The sequence below is a fragment of the Ranitomeya variabilis genome, chromosome 6 (genome assembly GCF_051348905.1).
Source record: "Ranitomeya variabilis isolate aRanVar5 chromosome 6, aRanVar5.hap1, whole genome shotgun sequence".
NCBI lineage: Eukaryota > Metazoa > Chordata > Amphibia > Anura > Dendrobatidae > Ranitomeya > Ranitomeya variabilis.
The window spans coordinates 15,099,240-15,117,918 of record NC_135237.1 but is presented as its reverse complement, the minus strand read 5'-3'; the positions used below and the strand labels follow the sequence as shown (position 1 = coordinate 15,117,918).

The following is an 18,679-nucleotide window of genomic DNA, read 5'->3' as shown; positions in this document are numbered from 1 at the left end:
ATTTGCAAAATGTCTACATTTCTCTTTTCTTCAGTCAAGATGGGGTGCAGAGTGTACATTAATGAAAAAAAAAAAGAACTTTATTGAATTTATCAAATGGCTGCAATGAAACATTTAAAAGGGGTCTGAATACTTTCCGTACCCACTGTATAGACCACCACTGTGTTGGGTTTTGTTTCAATAAATTGTTTGATATGAAATCACCATCACTGCTTCTACTTAATGCCGACTGTCAGGACAGAAGATCACTGGAGCGGTAAGTTTTTACATTTCCCATAATTTTTGCCTGTAAACCAAGTATCCTTAACTTTGTGTGAGCAGTGTATACAGTGCCCCATATCCTGTATATCATGGGGCGAGACTGTACACTGATGATTCACCGTCGATCTCGCCCGTTTTCTACAACTGAAACAGTATTTCTTTTTCTTTGAGTTTATTGTATTTTTTTTTTTTATATAAAATAAAATTGAAAAATTTGGGCAAATAATTCTAATATACAAACATAATATTCTCGGCTGCGTTCACCTCGTGCTGATCTCCCTGACTCCTGAGCCGGGGGCAGACCAGACTTATATACTGGGCAGGAAGGATCACATCGCCCCCAACACACGGGTGAGACCACTGCACCCGCATCATGTGATGATCCCGAATCTGGGCTGGTAATGACCCCACCAGAGCCGCCGTCACTGATGAAACCGCGGAGCCGTCCGGTGTCCGCTCCGATCTCATCAGTCAGAATCCTCATTCTCCTGTTTTGCAGACTGAACCGCGCCGGCGAGATTCTCCTCCTGACCCTTCAATCGCTCCCCTGCCGAAAAGAGAGACGACAACAGCGTTATAAGGTCACATGTGATGTAATATCTGGAGGTTACAGTGCCTTGAAAAAGTCTTCATACCCATAGTTTATTGCGATTGTCTGTGATAAGCTTACCAAGTGACAGGTTAACGAAATCCGGCTCAGGAAATCAATAGGGCGAGAGAGGACGCCACATTTATATTTTAGGTATTATACGCCCTTGTATCTAATAGCGTTATTGTTATATTTGATCGTCTTATCCTGTTTTTTTTTTTTACTATTTTAGTATTTGATTCAAATAAATGTTATATTTTAGATGGATTTTTTCTGATGACTTAGATTTTCTGTGATGCCAACACAAAGTAACAAGTATTTGGGAAGTGGAAAGGAAAGGATACAAGGTTTTGTAAATATTTTAAAAATATAAAATCTGACTAATTGGCCCGTGCAAAATTTTTGCACATTGGTTGTCGGGGGCACAGGCAATTTCAGGAAAATTGAGCTGGTCAAATGTAAATGTATTCAATGAGATGATGAACACAGAGAGGTATGTGTCCAATGAGATGATGAACACAGAGGTATGTGTCACACTGGCATTATATATATGTGTTTTCATAAATATTTGAACCCATGAATCCATTTTATAAGCCGGCGAGAAAATCTCGCCATACGAATGTCACACAGATGCTTACATGCGAGAAAATCGCCTCCTCGCGCTGCAGACGGATGACATCCGGATCACTGTTCAGGGAACATTTCTGCGATTCTCGTCTGTGTAAAACGGACCGATTTTTTTTTTTTTAATACGTTGTGTGTGACTCCAGCCTAAAGGAGATGCCCCAACATTAAACATAATGGTATTATACTGATCAGAAGGGGTCTGATTGTCAGGACCTTGCAAAAGAACAGGGGCAGCAGCATTTGTTTCCCCTCCACAGCAGCACTGCCATCTATCTGCAGTGTAGGGAAGTGCAGCACAGCCCTAAGTATGTGAACGGAGCAGCTCCCTGTACAGCAGAGCCACTTTGACAGTAAAAATGATGAAGGAGAATTGACCCCATAACTGAGCGTATTTACACCATTGTATAATAATTGGGAATATCCCTTTAAAAAAAAAAAGAAGTAATATCTGCAGAATATTTTACCTATTTTTTCCCCTACGGGTGGATTTTTTTTTCAATTTTTGCAAGGTTGTTTCCACCAATCTCTCCCATCAGGAAACAATGTACAGTCTGAGTTATGTCAACGCTGCAGTTTTTTTACTTGGAACCAGAGGTGACTCCAGGTCACCAATAAGCTGCAACCTTAGAAGGAAGATAGACTTTTCAATGACTGTCCAATAATACGGAAAATCTGATGGTTCAGAACCTGTCCTGTCCCTTTTAGGCTGCATTCATTTGTATCTTCAGTTTTAAAGCTTTAGTCTTAAACAGGTAAAGTTTTACTTTTGTTCTACATCCACATACGTAGCAAATATTTTATATGTACCTGCCTGAAATCGGCTGGGCAAGGAGTGCGGCAAGCTGGAAAGCCCCCAAGGCAAATGTTAGGATTTGTTTCAGCTTTGGGGTAGTGTGGTGCCACCTGCAGGTCATTTTTCCTTACTGCAGTTTTATGAAAATTAATGTTTAAAATGTATTTTGTGATAACATCGTGGATGTGTGGTTTGTTTGGCTATTTTCTTGCTGAAGGGGGAAAGTTTACCTTTCAAATGGTGTATTATTTGTGTGTGTGGGTGCAGTATGAACGGAGATATAAAGGAATCACCAAAAAAGAGTGTTTAGAAATAATATAGAAGGATCATTGCGAGGTGCTGTAGTCTGATCCCCTAAATAAAAACCTGAGTGACCAATCTTCCCCAAGAGTCACATAATCAGCACATTGCATCCTGGGTGTGAACATTAGGAATCAAACAACATCATCAAAACCAAGGAGCTCACCAGACAGGTCAGGGATAAAGCAGTGGAGAAGAGGAAAGGAGGGTTAGGTTATAGGAAATAGCCCAAGGTGTGAACATCTCACGAAGCACTGCTCAATCCATCATCCAAAAATCGAAGGCGTATGGCACAACTGCAAACCAGCAGAGACATCCTAACCGGTAAGCGGACTAATCAGAGAAGCAGCCAAGTGGGCCATGGTCACCACAGGAGCTGCAGAGATCCACATCTCAGGGGGGAGAATCTGTCCACAGGACGACTATTAGTCATATGCTCCACAAATTTGCCCTTTATGGAAGAGCGGCAAGAAGCCATAATAAGTCTCATGTAGAGCAGAGGTGTCAAACTGCATTCCTCGAGGGCCGCCAACAGGTCATGTTTTCAGGATTTCCTTGTATTGCACAGGTGATAATTTAATCACCTGCACAGAATGATTGCAGCACCATGAGGAATGCTAAGGAAATCCTGAAAACATGACCTGTTTGCGGCCCTCGAGGAATGCAGTTTGACACCTCTGATGTAGAGGACACAGCGAGCATGTGGAAGAGTCTCTGGTCAGATGAGAACAAAGGAGAACTTTACGGGATAAATGCAAAGTGCTCTGTGTGGCGGAAAACTAAGGAAGGCAGATTGGCGGGCACTCGGTTATATGAGGTGCTGGTGGAAGGGGACGTGCAATCATCGCAATATGTAGATAGAAATTCACCACACACTCCTTTGCAGATGTAAGTAATATACTTATATCATCTGCAATATTTCAGACATAATGTTTACAAACTGGAACAGGCGACATTATGAGTAAGGCCCATGAAGGGTCAAAATGTAAAAAAAAAATTAAAAAAAATCTGTGTCGCATCTACCTGCACCCTTTCGTGTTTGTGCATACATCTGAAATATTGCAGGTGAAATAAAAATATTACTTGCAGCTTCAAAGGAGTGTGCAGTGAATTTCTATCTACGTTGCGGAAAACTAACACCTCACATCACATTGAAAACGCCATCACACATGGTGGTGGCAGCTTCATGCTGTGGGGAGGCTTTTCTTCAGCAGAGGCAGGGAAGCTGGTCAGAGTTGATGGGAAGATGGTTGGAGCTAAATACAGGGCAATACTGGAGGAAAACCCGTTAGAGGCAGCAGGAGACTTGAGACTGGGGCGTAAGTTCACATTACAGCAGGACACGACCCTAAACCTCCTGCCAAAGCCACAATGGAGGGTGTAGATCAGAGCACATTCCTGTGTGTGAACGGCCCAGTCACCGTCCAGACCCAAATCCCAGAGAATCTGTGACAAGACGTGAAAATTACTGATCACAGACGTCTCCATCCAATCTCATCGAGCGAGAGCGAGGAGGGAAAGGAACGGGCAAAATGTCACCTCTAGATGTGCAAAGGTGGAGAGACAGACCCCAAAGTCTGCAGAAGTGCAGAGAAAGGTGGTCCTGCAAAGTACTGACTGCGGGGGCTGAATACAAATGCACCTCACAATATTCAGATTTATAATGGTAAAATATTACGGAAACCCAGTATCATTTCCTTTACACATCACAAATGCTTGTTACTTTGTTGGTGTCACCGGAAATCCCAATAAAATACATTTACGTTTGTGGTAATGTGACAAATGTGGAAAAGTTTATGAAGACTTTTTCAAGGCGCCGCATATCAATACTCAGTAGTGATGAGGGAGCATGCTCAGGTGTTAGCCGCGTATTTTGGGCGTGCTCGAGTAATACGTTCTGCAACACTTGTGGGATTACCCAACAGTCGCAGGACTCGAACATGTTACTCAAGCACACCCGATATACTCAGACAACACGATACCCGAGCGCGCGCAGACAACACGATACCCGAGCGCGCGCGGACAACACGATACCCGAGCGCGCGCAGACAACACGATACCCGAGCGCGCGCAGACAACACGATACCCGAGCGCGCGCAGACAACACGATACCCGAGCGCGCGCAGACAACACGATACCCGAGCGCACGCAGACAACACGATACCCGAGCGCACGCAGACAACACGATACCCGAGCGCACGCAGACAACACGATACCCGAGCGCACGCAGACAACACGATACCCGAGCGCACACAGACAACACGATACCCGAGCGCACGCAGACAACACGATACCCGAGCGCACGCAGACAACACGATACCCGAGCGCGCGCAGACAACACGACACCCGAGCGCGCGCAGACAACACGACACCCGAGCGCGCACAGACAACACGATACCCGAGCGCGCACTGATAGCACGATACCCGAGCGCGCAGACAACACGATACCCGAGCGCGCACAGACAACACGATACCCGAGCGCGCACAGACAACACGATACCCGAGCGCGCGCAGACAACACGATACCCGAGCGCGCGCAGACAACACGATACCCGAGCGCGCGCAGACAACACGATACCCGAGCGCGCGCAGACAACACGATACCCGAGCGCGCGCAGACAACACGATACCCGAGCGCGCGCAGACAACACGATACCCGAGCGCGCGCAGACAACACGATACCCGAGCGCGCGCAGACAACACGATACCCGAGCGCGCGCAGACAACACGATACCCGAGCGCGCGCAGACAACACGATACCCGAGCGCGCGCAGACAACACGATACCCGAGCGCGCGCAGACAACACGATACCCGAGCGCGCGCAGACAACACGATACCCGAGCGCGCGCAGACAACACGATACCCGAGCGCGCGCAGACAACACGATACCCGAGCGCGCGCAGACAACACGATACCCGAGCGCGCGCAGACAACACGATACCCGAGCGCGCGCAGACAACACGATACCCGAGCGCGCGCAGACAACACGATACCCGAGCGCGCGCAGACAACACGATACCCGAGCGCACGCAGACAACACGATACCCGAGCGCACGCAGACAACACGATACCCGAGCGCACGCTGACAACACGATACCCGAGCGCGCGCAGACAACACGATACCCGAGCGCGCGCAGACAACACGATACCCGAGCGCGCGCAGACAACACGATACCCGAGCGCACGCAGACAACACGATACCCGAGCGCACGCAGACAACACGATACCCGAGCGCACGCTGACAACACGATACCCGAGCGCACACAGACAACACGATACCCGAGCGCACGCAGACAACACGATACCCGAGCGCACGCAGACAACACGATACCCGAGCGCACGCAGACAACACGATACCCGAGCGCACGCAGACAACACGATACCCGAGCGCACACAGACAACACGATACCCGAGCGCACGCAGACAACACGATACCCGAGCGCACGCAGACAACACGATACCCGAGCGCGCGCAGACAACACGACACCCGAGCGCGCGCAGACAACACGACACCCGAGCGCGCACAGACAACACGATACCCGAGCGCGCACTGATAGCACGATACCCGAGCGCGCAGACAACACGATACCCGAGCGCGCACAGACAACACGATACCCGAGCGCGCACAGACAACACGATACCCGAGCGCGCACAGACAACACGATACCCGAGCGCGCGCAGACAACACGATACCCGAGCGCGCGCAGACAACACGATACCCGAGCGCGCGCAGACAACACGATACCCGAGCGCGCGCAGACAACACGATACCCGAGCGCGCGCAGACAACACGATACCCGAGCGCGCGCAGACAACACGATACCCGAGCGCGCGCAGACAACACGATACCCGAGCGCGCGCAGACAACACGATACCCGAGCGCGCGCAGACAACACGATACCCGAGCGCGCGCAGACAACACGATACCCGAGCGCGCGCAGACAACACGATACCCGAGCGCGCGCAGACAACACGATACCCGAGCGCGCGCAGACAACACGATACCCGAGCGCGCGCAGACAACACGATACCCGAGCGCGCGCAGACAACACGATACCCGAGCGCGCGCAGACAACACGATACCCGAGCGCGCGCAGACAACACGATACCCGAGCGCGCGCAGACAACACGATACCCGAGCGCGCGCAGACAACACGATACCCGAGCGCGCGCAGACAACACGATACCCGAGCGCGCGCAGACAACACGATACCCGAGCGCGCGCAGACAACACGATACCCGAGCGCGCGCAGACAACACGATACCCGAGCGCGCGCAGACAACACGATACCCGAGCGCGCGCAGACAACACGATACCCGAGCGCGCGCAGACAACACGATACCCGAGCGCACGCAGACAACACGACACCCGAGCGCGCGCAGACAACACGATACCCGAGCGCGCGCAGACAACACGATACCCGAGCGCGCACAGACAACACGATACCCGAGCGCGCACTGATAGCACGACACCCGAGCGCACGCAGACAACACGACACCCGAGCGCACGCAGACAACACGACACCCGAGCGCACGCAGACAACACGATACCAGAGCGCACGCAGACAAGACGACACCCAAGCGCATGCAGACAACACGATACCTGAGCGCGCACAGACAACACGATACCCGAGCGCGCACAGACAACACGATACCCGAGCGCGCTTGCTCATCACTATACTAGAGCGTTGTAAGAGGGGCCGATATCAGTCAGGATACAATGGGCCTCCTCTCTCCTCAGCCTATGATGGCTGATAACAGGGAGCAGTAGCTGGGCTTGTTATTGCAGTGAGGATAGCATGTATTTTCTCTAATATGCTGAATGTGGAGGCGTCGGGTGGAAACTCACGGATGAGCTCCGCGATGGCTCGCTGCGTTCGCTTCTCCAGCTTCTCTAACTTCTTGGCGACGTCTCTTTTCAGATCCCTGAAAAAAAAAAAAAAAAAAAAGAAGAATAGAAGGAGTCCGGGCCGGACCGGAGCCAGAAATAATCCAATAAGCCTCTCTGTGCTTCAATATAATATAAATCTTTATTGCAGCCGATTTTACTGGTCAGCCTGCAGTGTAAAGAATGGAGGTGTATACGGCCACATCCTGGGTGTAAGCGCACTTCTCTGACACACACCACCATATTGGGAGAAGAAGGCAGCGGCAGAGACCCTCCAGTGTACACGACTGCCAGACTGAAAACCTCTATTCTTTACACTGCAGGCTGCATCCAGGGATCACTGGGATAGAAGGGAACAGAACAGAGGTTTTTAGGACAAATGGCCGACTCTTGTCACTGATCAGCTTTATAACACCTCGTCCGCGCCAGCGTCTGACATCGGCCGTGCACTCACCAGTCCGGCTTCCGGGGGGTGAGGTTTGTCAAATCCTGGAAAACAAAATATAATGATGGTGGTTATACTCCCGGATGTTACATAGGGTGGTACTAGGGCCCTCCTATACACTGTGGCCCCTAGCATATTACATAGGGTGGTACTAGGGGCCCTTCTATACACTGTGGCCTCTGGGATATTACATAGAATAGTACTAGGGACCCTCCTATACACTGTGGCCTCTGGGACCCTCCTCCGGGGAAATTAAAGTCATACTAGGAGCTCTCCTATACACTGTGGCCCCTGGGACCCTCCTCCTGGGATTTTACATAAAGTAGTTTAGGGGCCCTCCTATGTGGCCCCTGGGCACTCACCACTTCCTCTATGATGGGCTCTGGTTTGGCGGCCTCCAGCTGCTCCTTCACCTTCTCCTCCACTAGAGGGGGCAATGAGACAGGAATGAGGTGACGACGCACATGGACGACGCACATGGACGACGCATCCTCTGACGCGCGGCACTCACCGGACTCGGGCTTGGCCTGCGCGATCTGCCGCCCTTTCAGGCTCTCGTCCAGGGGGGTATAATTCCTCAGCTTCAGCTCCCTGCAAGAAGTAACGCACAATAAGAATCAGGGGTCGCTCGTCTGCAGCCATCACCAGTCTCCATGGAGCTAGATGATTGGGAAGGGTCTGTCCTCTACGCAAGTGGGGTCTCGGTGAACCTGCTGGGTATAACTACAGGAGAGGATGGGCCAGGAGTTATACTATTCTGTACCGCTGCTCCTGCCATCACCAGATCGGTGGGGAAAAAATCTGCTCCATATGGGAGGGGGGGGGTCATATTTCTTATTTTAGAACTGCCGAATATAGAAAAACAAAACACCCAGCAGTCAGGGGCTTCCGAGTGTCACAGCTCCCGGGTAATACTGCTGTACGAAACGCTGCACACAGCAGCAAGGGAGCTGAGCAAAGCGCCAGGTTACTAACCAGGTACAAACAGGACCTGAACCATGTGACAGTGGGAGGTGATCGGGGGCGGAGCCAGACGCCAGGTAAGGCTACTTTCACACATCAGGTTTTCAGTGTCAGGCCAAATCCGGCGAGTGTTGGAAAAACTGGATCAGCCCCTGGTTTCCACGAAGGATCTTCAGGTACGTGCTGTAGGTTCCCCGACAGGGACAGGAAACCAACGGATGTGGGAGAGAGGTACGCCCTTTTTCACCTCTAGGTTTCCTGTCCCTGGGGGCGGACCCCTCTCTCCGTGGTGCCATCATGGGGGATAGAGAAAAACTGATGCGAAAAACTGATCCGTCAAAAAAACTGATCCGGCTAGCCTATCTAGATTATTGGATAAAAAAAAAAAAATTTGGAGCATGCTCACTTTAAAAAAACCGGATCAGGCCGCCAGATCCACCTTGTTCCGGATCCGGCACCTTCTGGCTCCCATAGGCTTCCATTCTAGCAAACAGCCGGAAGCACCGAATTCGGCGCTTCAGGCTTTTTCGCCGAAGACAAAAAACATTGCAATGGTCGTTTTTTCAAAAAACCGGAAGCGGCAGATTTGCCGGATGTGGCGAAAACCGGACGAAACGCAATGTTATCCGGTGCAATCCGGCACTAATACAAGTCTATGGGAAAAAAACCTGATCCGGCGGCAACATTCGCCATATCCGTTTTTTTGAAAATTAGCCGGATTTAGCCTGACAGCGAAAGCCTGATGTGCGAAAGTAGCCTAACAGAGAAAAGGATAAACACAACAGAGTAGTCGAACAAGATCGGAGCCAGGAGATATCAAAGTACCAAAGGGGAGAGACGGGGTAGTCAGAAGTGAAGCCAGAGGTCAGAAATCCAGAAGAACAAACTAACAGAGTAACGCACGGAGAGCAAGGGAAACAACTGCAAACCGGGCACACACTCCAGAGGTCAGGCACACAGACGAGAACAGGACGAATAGCTGACAGCGAATCCTAGTCTGGAGTGAGTATAAATACCCCTCCCAGATCGAAAGGGAGGCCAGCAACATTAACCCTGAGAGAACAGGACATTAACCATGTCCTAACTATGACACCGAGCAGCTGATGTCTACGGTGGTCTCCCACAACATTCCATTCAATGGCCTGATTGTGTAGTTCTCCCTGTATATAAAGGAGGGGGAGAACAGGTGGTCCGCTAGCAGCGGCGCTAAGGATGAATAGAAGGTTCCTGTTTAGGGGGTCCGGCGACACAGCTGTCAGCTGATCGAGCCCAGGGCCAATGGCAATGGAGGGTATATGGCTGCCGCTAGTCTGACATCAATCACTGAAGTCCACCCCATATAATAGATATAGATATGGATAGGGATACAGTGCCTAAAAGTAGTATTCAATCCCCTGCAGATTTAGCAGGTTTAATAAGATGCAAATAAGTTAGAGCCTTCAAACTTCAAACAAGAGCAGGATTTATTAACAGATGCATAAATCTTACAAACCAAAAAGTTTTGTTGCTCAGTTAAATTTTTATAAATTTTAAACATAAAAGTGTGGGTCAATTATTATTCAACCCCTAGGTTTAATATTTTGTGGAATAACCTTTGTTTGCAATTACAGCTAATAATCGTCTTTTATAAGACCTGATCAGGCCGGCACAGGTCTCTGGAGTTATCTTGGCCCACTCCTCCCTGCAGATCTTCTCCAAGTTATCTAGGTTCTTTGGGTGTCTCATGTGGACTTTAATCTTGAGCTCCTTCCACAAGTTTTCAATTGAGTTAAGGTCAGGAGACTGACTAGGCCACTGCAACACCTTGATTTTTTGCCTCTTGAACCAGGCCTTGGTTTTCTTGGCTGTGTGCTTTGGGTCGTTGTCTTGTTGGAAGATGAAATGACGACCCATCTTAAGATCCTTGATGGAGGAGCGGAGGTTCTTGGCCAAAATCTCCAGGTAGGCCGTGCTATCCATCTTTCCATGGATGCGGACCAGATGGCCAGGCCCCTTGGCTGAGAAACAGCCCCACAGCATGATGCTGCCATCACCATGCTTGACTGTAGGGATGGTATTCTTGGGGTCGTATGCAGTGCCATCCAGTCTCCAAACGTCACGTGTGTGGTTGGCACCAAAGATCTCGATCTTGGTCTCATCAGACCAGAGAACCTTGAACCAGTCAGTCTGAGTCCTCCAAGTGATCATGAGCAAACTGTAGACGAGCCTTGACATGACGCTTTGAAAGTAAAGGTACCTTACGGGCTCGTCTGGAACGGAGACCATTGCGGTGGAGTACGTTACTTATGGTATTGACTGAAACCAATGTCCCCACTGCCATGAGATCTTCCCGGAGCTCCTTCCTTGTTGTCCTTGGGTTAGCCTTGACTCTTCGGACAAGCCTGGCCTCGGCACGGGAGGAAACTTTCAAAGGCTGTCCAGGCCGTGGAAGGCTAACAGTAGTTCCATAAGCCTTCCACTTCCGGATGATGCTCCCAACAGTGGAGACAGGTAGGCCCAACTCCTTGGAAAGGGTTTTGTACCCCTTGCCAGCCTTGTGACCCTCCACGATCTTGTCTCTGATGGCCTTGGAATGCTCCTTTGTCTTTCCCATTTTGACCATGTATGAGTGCTGTTCACAAGTTTGGGGAGGGTCTTAAATAGTCAGAAAAGGCTGGAAGAAGAGATAATTAATCCAAACATGTGAAGCTCATTGTTCTTTGTGCCTGAACTACTTCTTAATAATTTAGGGGAACCAAACAGAATTCTGGTGGGTTGAGGGGTTGAACAATAAATGACCCTCTGAAAAGACTTTTCACAATTTAAAAAAAAAAATAAACAAAGAAATAACATTCTTTTTTGCTGCAGTGCATTTCACACTTCGAGGCTGATCTACAGTCCAAATGTCACAATGCCAAGTTAATTCCAAATGTGTAAACCTGCTAAATCTGCAGGGGGTTGAATACTACTTGTAGGCACTGTATGTATGTGTGTGTGTGTGTGTGTGTGTGTGTGTGTGTGTGTGTGTGTGTGTGTGTGTGTGTGTGTGTGTATGTGTATATATATATGTGTGTATGTATGTGTGTATGTGTGTATGTGTGTATGTGTGTATGTGTGTATGTATGTATGTATGTATGTATGTATGTATGTATGTATGTATGTATGTATGTATGTATGTATACATACACACACATATATATATATATATATATACACACATACATACATACATACATATATATACACATATATATACACACCTGTTGTGGATTCTGTTTGTGGGCTCCCTCTGGTGGTTACTGCTGGTACTGGGTGACTTTGGTGGGTTGCGGCCTTTGGTTTCCACCTGTCCATCAGAGGCTGGGTGTTTCCTATTTTACCTGCCCTTTCTGTCATTCCCTTGCCGGCTATCAATGTATTCAGATGTGCTCTGTTTGGTTCCTGCCTACCTGCTCCCAGATCTTTCAGGATAAGCTAAGTGCTGATTTTCAGTTGTTTGGTTTTTTGTCCAGCTTGCTTATTATGTCTCTATGCTAGCTGGTAGCTCTAGTGGACTGAGGTTCTCCCCATGTGCCATGAGTTGGCACATGGGTTCTTGTAATCTCAGGATGGTTTTTTGATTAGGGTTTTTTGCTGACCGCTCAGTCCCCTTTTGTATCTTTCTGCTTTCTAGTTTACAGCGGGCCTCAATTTGCTAAAGCTATATATATCATCTCTATGTGTGTGCCTTCCTCTCATTTCACCGTCAATACATGTGAGGGGGCAACTATATCTTTTGGGGTTCATTCCTCTGGAGGCAAGTGAGGTCTTATTTTCTCTGCAGTACTAGTTAGCTCTTAGGCTGGTGCGTGGCGTCTAGAACCAACGTAGGCACGCTCCCTGGCTATCTCTAGTTGCGTTTGTCAGGCGTAGGGCAGCGGTCAGCCCAGGTTCCATCACCCTAGAGCTCGTCCGTTATTACTTTGTACTTTGCTTGTCCTGTGCTATCCCTAGCCATTGGGGATTCATGACAGTATAGCCGGACCACAAAGTGTTAATTGTTTGGGCTGAAGCAGGAGAAAAAGAAGTGTTTAAGGGAAATTTATTTTTTTTTTTTCCTTCAGAGTTTTGCTGCCTAGCCCTTAATTGCTGTCTAGCTGCTTCTTACCTCCTCTTAACCCTTGAATGGCTCTGATCTTAGCTGTTTAACATGGATGTCCAGAGTTTGGCTTACAGCCTGAGTAATCTTGCGGCTGTGGAGGCCTTTCAGGAACTTAAGCGCCGGTTTTCTTCTGCTCCTGTGTTGTGTCAACCAGATGTTTCACTTCCTTTTCAGGTTGAGGTTGATGCTTCAGAGATTGGAGCGGGGGCGGTTTTGTCACAGAGAAGTTCTAATGGCTCGGTGATGAAGCCATGTGCATTCTTCTCTAGAAAATTCTCGCCCGCCGAGCGCAATTATGATGTGGGTAATCGGGAGCTTTTGGCCATGAAGTGGGCATTTGAGGAGTGGCGTCATTGGCTTGAGGGTGCTAAACATCGTGTGGTGGTCTTGACTGATCACAAGAATCTCATTTACCTTGAGTCTGCCAGGCGTTTGAATCCTAGACAGGCTCGTTGGTCGTTGTTTTTTTCTCGTTTCAATTTCGTGGTTTCATACCTGCCAGGTTCAAAGAATGTGAAGGCAGATGCTCTTTCCAGGAGTTTTGTGCCTGACTCTCCTGGAGACTCTGGGCCTACTGGTATCCTTAGGGATGGGGTAATATTGTCCGCCGTATCCCCAGACTTGCGACGTGCATTGCAGGAGTTTCAGGTGGATAAACCGGATCGTTGTCCCACAGAAAGACTGTTTGTCCCGGATGATTGGACCAGTAGAGTCATCTCCGAGGTCCATTCTTCTGTGTTGGCTGGTCATCCTGGAATATTTGGTACTAGAGACTTGGTGGCCAGGTCTTTTTGGTGGCCTTCCTTGTCTAGGGATGTGCGTACCTTTGTGCAGTCTTGTGAAGTGTGTGCTCGAGCTAAGCCTTGCTGTTCTCGGGCCAGTGGGTTGTTGTTATCTTTGTCCATTCCGAAGAGGCCTTGGACGCACATTTCCATGGATTTAATTTCTGATCTCCCGGTTTCACAGAAAATGTCCGTTATCTGGGTTGTGTGACCGCTTTTCCAAGATGGTTCATTTGGTGCCCTTGCCTAAGTTGCCCTCCTCCTCTGAGTTGGTCCCTTTATTTTTTCAGAACGTGGTTCGTTTGCATGGGATTCCGGAGAATATCGTTTCTGACAGGGGGTCCCAGTTTGTGTCTAGATTTTGGCGGACGTTTTGTGCCAAGATGGGCATTGATTTGTCTTTCTCGTCTGCATTCCATCCTCAGACGAATGGCCAGACAGAGCGAACTAATCAGACCTTGGAAACTTATTTGAGGTGTTTTGTTTCTGCTGATCAAGATGACTGGGTTGCTTTTTTGCCACTGGCCGAATTTGCCCTTAATAATCGGGCTAGTTCTGCCACGTTGGTCTCTCCTTTTTTTTGTAATTCGGGGTTTCATCCTCGTTTTTCCTCTGGTCAGGTGGAGTCTTCGGATTGTCCTGGAGTGGACGTGGTGGTGGACAGGCTACATCAGATTTGGAATCACGTGGTGGACAATTTGAAGTTATCTCAGGAGAAGACTCAGCAGTTTGCTAATCGCCGTCGCCGCGTGGGTCCCCGACTTCTTGTTGGGGATTTGGTGTGGTTGTCTTCTCGTTTTGTCCCTATGAAGGTCTCTTCTCCTAAGTTCAAGCCTCGGTTCATCGGTCCTTATAGGATCTCGGAGATTCTTAACCCTGTATCTTTTCGTTTGGATCTCCCAGCATCATTTGCTATTCATAATGTGTTCCATCGGTCGTTGTTGCGGAGGTATGAGGTGCCCGTTGTTCCTTCGGTTGAGCCTCCTGCTCCGGTGCTGGTGGAGGGAGAATTGGAGTATGTTGTTGAGAAGATCTTGGATTCTCGTGTTTCCAGACACAAACTCCAGTATTTGGTTAAGTGGAAGGGTTATGGTCAGGAGGATAATTCCTGGGTGGTCGCCTCCGATGTTCATGCGACTGATTTGGTCCGCGCCTTCCATAGAGCTCACCCTGATCGCCCTGGGGGTTCTCGTGAGGGTTCGGTGACCCCTCCTCAAGGGGGGGGGGGTACTGTTGTGGATTCTGTTTGTGGGCTCCCTCTGGTGGTTACTGCTGGTACTGGGTGACTTTGGTGGGTTGCGGCCTTTGGTTTCCACCTGTCCATCAGAGGCTGGGTGTTTTCTATTTTACCTGGCCTTTCTGTCATTCCCTTGCCGGCTATCAATGTATTCAGATGTGCTCTGTTTGGTTCCTGCCTACCTGCTCCCAGATCTTTCAGGATAAGCTAAGTGCTGATTTTCAGTTGTTTGGTTTTTTGTCCAGCTTGCTTATTATGTCTCTATGCTAGCTGGTAGCTCTAGTGGGCTGAGGTTCTCCCCATGTGCCATGAGTTGGCACATGGGTTCTTGTAATCTCAGGATGGTTTTTTTGATTAGGGTTTTTTGCTGACCGCTCAGTCCCCTTTTGTATCTTTCTGCTTTCTAGTTTACAGCGGGCCTCAATTTGCTAAAGCTATATATATCATCTCTATGTGTGTGCCTTCCTCTCATTTCACCGTCAATACATGTGGGGGGCAACTATATCTTTTGGGGTTCATTCCTCTGGAGGCAAGTGAGGTCTTATTTTCTCTGCAGTACTAGTTAGCTCTTAGGCTGGTGCGTGGCGTCTAGAACCAACGTAGGCACGCTCCCTGGCTATCTCTAGTTGCGTTTATCAGGCGTAGGGCAGCGGTCAGCCCAGGTTCCATCACCCTAGAGCTCGTCCGTTATTTATTTGTACTTTGCTTGTCCTGTGCTATCCCTAGCCATTGGGGATTCATGACTCACACCACTACGTGTGAGGCTGAGGCTGTGTGATGGAGGCGGATATCCCAGGACTCCATTATCTGCAGGATTGTGCCCACGTCCTGACGAGTCTCCGATCACATCCAGGACCGGCTGCTGAGACGAGCGGCCAGATATATGATGGGTTCAGTGCCCCCATTATCATCCTGCAGACTACAACGGGGATCTTTCTACAGAAAACGAATGTTATTCAGGCGGCCAAGCAGACAAGACTGTGCTTCAATTCCCGAAACTCCCATCTCCTGCGCGAATCTCCTAGTATCCTCCGTAGGAGGCGCAGATTCCCCCAATGACGTCTACGAGTGTGTGCTGAAGAAAGCACACCCCGGGCAGAAGAAAGCACACCCTGGGCAGAAGCACACCCCGGGCAGAAGAAAGCACACCCCGGGCAGAAGAAAGCACACCCCGGGCAGAAGAAAGCACACCCCGGGCAGAAGAAAGCACACCCCGGGCAGAAGAAAGCACACCTCGTGCGGAGCAGAACCTGGTCTCGGACACATCGCAATTCTGTAACAAACTGTAAACGGTCGAGGAAATTATCAAACATCAAGAGAAGAAAATCGGGAATTTTCTTCATGAAACTTGAACAATTTTTTATACTCCTGTGAAGATGGCTTTTTTTTTTTTTATAGTATATGTAATGACAATGTGGAGAAAACTCTGTGCCCCCCATAGTCTGACCTCCATCCTACACCCATAGACATAACATGGAGTCGTCCTCTGCAGCTATAACGGCTCTTGCTCTTCTGGGAAGATTTTCTACAAGATTTCGGCGGCGTCTGTGGGAATTTTTGCCCCTTCATCCAGAAGGACATTTGTGGGGTCAGACTCCTCCATCAGACAGAGAAGTGTGATCGGTCACTGCACAGAACACGTCTCCTCCAGAGTCCAATGGTGGCAGCTTTACACCACTCCATCCGACGCTCAGCATTGTGCTTGGTGATGTACGGCTGCATGCAGCTGCTTGGCTATGAATCTCCCGGCGGAGGCGCAGTGTTTGTGCGGATACCAGAGGAGGTCTGGCCTCTGCAGTTATGGGGGCAGCACAGTGGTGGTGACTTTTCTGGCCTCTGCTCCTCAGCACTCGGCCCCCCGCTCTGTAACGTTACAGGGTCTCCACTTTGTGGCCGCGTTGCTGTCATTTCTTCCACTTCTCAATAATATCAGTCACAGGTGATGGGGAAGATACAGGAGGAGAAAGGTCATGGACGGACTTGTTACCTCGGGGGCTTCTATTACCGGACCGCGCTGGGATCAGTGAGCGCTGCACCACCAGCCGCTCTGTCACGATAGTAAAAGCAAATGGGGGCCAGGGGTTAAACACCGGTAGTGAGGTGCCGAATGAGAAACCAAAAATCAATGATTAACGCGTGCAGCCACGACTTTTCACTATATCATATATATCATACATACACAAATACAGTCATGGCTGAAAGTGTTGGCACCCTTGAAATTGTTTCAGAAAAATGAAGTATTTATCTTAGAAAATTATTACAATGCCACATGTTTTGTTATACACATTTATTTCCTTTGTGTGTATTGAAACACTACAAAGAGGAAAAAAGGCAAATTAGACATTTTCACACAAAACCCCAAAATTGTAGGTAAGCAACCTTGTTTCCAGCATGTGATGCTCATTCACACTCACCTGTGGCAAGTAACAGGTGGGCAATATGAAAATCACACCTGTAACCAGATAAAAAGGGGAGAAGTTGCCTCAATCTTTGCATTGTGTGTCTGTGTGTGTCACACTAACCATAGAGAACAGAAAGAGGAGAAGAGAACGGTCTGGGGACTTGAGAACAAAAATTGTTGAACAATATCAATATTCTCAGTTACAAGTCCATATCCAGGGATCTATATGTTCCTTTGTCCATGGTGTGCAACATAATCAAGAAGTTTACAACCCATGGCTCTGTAGCTAATCACCTTGGACATGGACGACAGAGAAAAACTGATGAAAGGTCACAAAGCAGGATAGTCCGGAAGGTGGATAAGCAGAGCGATCACATTCCAAAAAAACTCAAGCTCAGTGTGCATCAGTATCAGTGCGAACTATCCGGCAACAGGTGAATGAAATAAAAACACAATGGCAGGAGACCCAGGAGGACCCCACTGCTGACACACAGACATAAAAATGCTACACTGCAGTTTGCATAAAGGTAAATGAGTAAGCCAAAATCCTTCTAGGAAAGCGTCTTGTGGACAGATGAGACCAAGATAGAATGATGTGCTTTACCAAAAAGCTCTATCAAAAACGTAATAAGGCCTACAAAGAAAAGAACACAATACCTACAGTCAAATATGGTGGAGGATCACAGCTGTTTTGCTGCCCCTGGCACTGGGTGCATTGACTGTGTGCAAGAGATGAAATAGGAATATCACCAAAGAATTTTGGGTGGCAATGTAGCGCCCAGTGTCAGAAAGCTGGGTTTGCATCCTAGGTCATGGGTCTTTCAGCAGGACAATGACCCCAAACATACTTTAAGAAGCCCCCAGAAATGGATGGAAACAAAGCTCTGGAGAGTTGTGAAGTGGCAGCAATGAGTCCGGATCTAAATCCCATTGATCACCTATGGAGAGATCTTACAATTGCTGTTGGGAGAAGACGCCTTCACATATGAGCGACCTGGAGCAGCTTGTGAGAAGAATCGTCTAAAATTCCAGCTGAGAAGTGCAAGAAGCTTGTGATGGTTATAGGAAGAGATTGATCGCAGTTATTTATTCCAAAGGGGGTGCACTCAAATATTAAGTGGAGGGCGCCAATAATGTTGTCCGGCCCATTTTGGGTGTTGTGTGTGAAATTTGTCCAATTTGCCTTTTTTCTCTGTTTTTTGTATTGTTCCAATTCACACAGAGGAAATAAACCTGAGTCTAATAAAACATGTGGAATGTAATAATGTTCTG

The 18,679-nt window shown here is 48.7% G+C and overlaps 1 protein-coding gene across 1 annotated transcript in view; it reads right to left on the bottom strand.

The window, feature by feature from the left end:
• Positions 1-416: 416 nt before the first annotated feature.
• The window catches only part of CCDC12 (coiled-coil domain containing 12), a 32,246-nt gene continuing 13,983 nt past the window's right edge, over positions 417-18,679 (bottom strand). The window contains exons 3-7 of the mRNA XM_077271765.1: positions 8,416-8,495; positions 8,267-8,328; positions 7,914-7,948; positions 7,421-7,497; positions 417-808 (exon numbers count right to left, since the gene is read on the bottom strand). Of these exons, the coding sequence (XP_077127880.1) occupies positions 729-808; positions 7,421-7,497; positions 7,914-7,948; positions 8,267-8,328; positions 8,416-8,495 (334 nt within the window). The 3' untranslated portion in view covers positions 417-728. The remainder of the gene's footprint in view (positions 809-7,420; positions 7,498-7,913; positions 7,949-8,266; positions 8,329-8,415; positions 8,496-18,679) is intronic.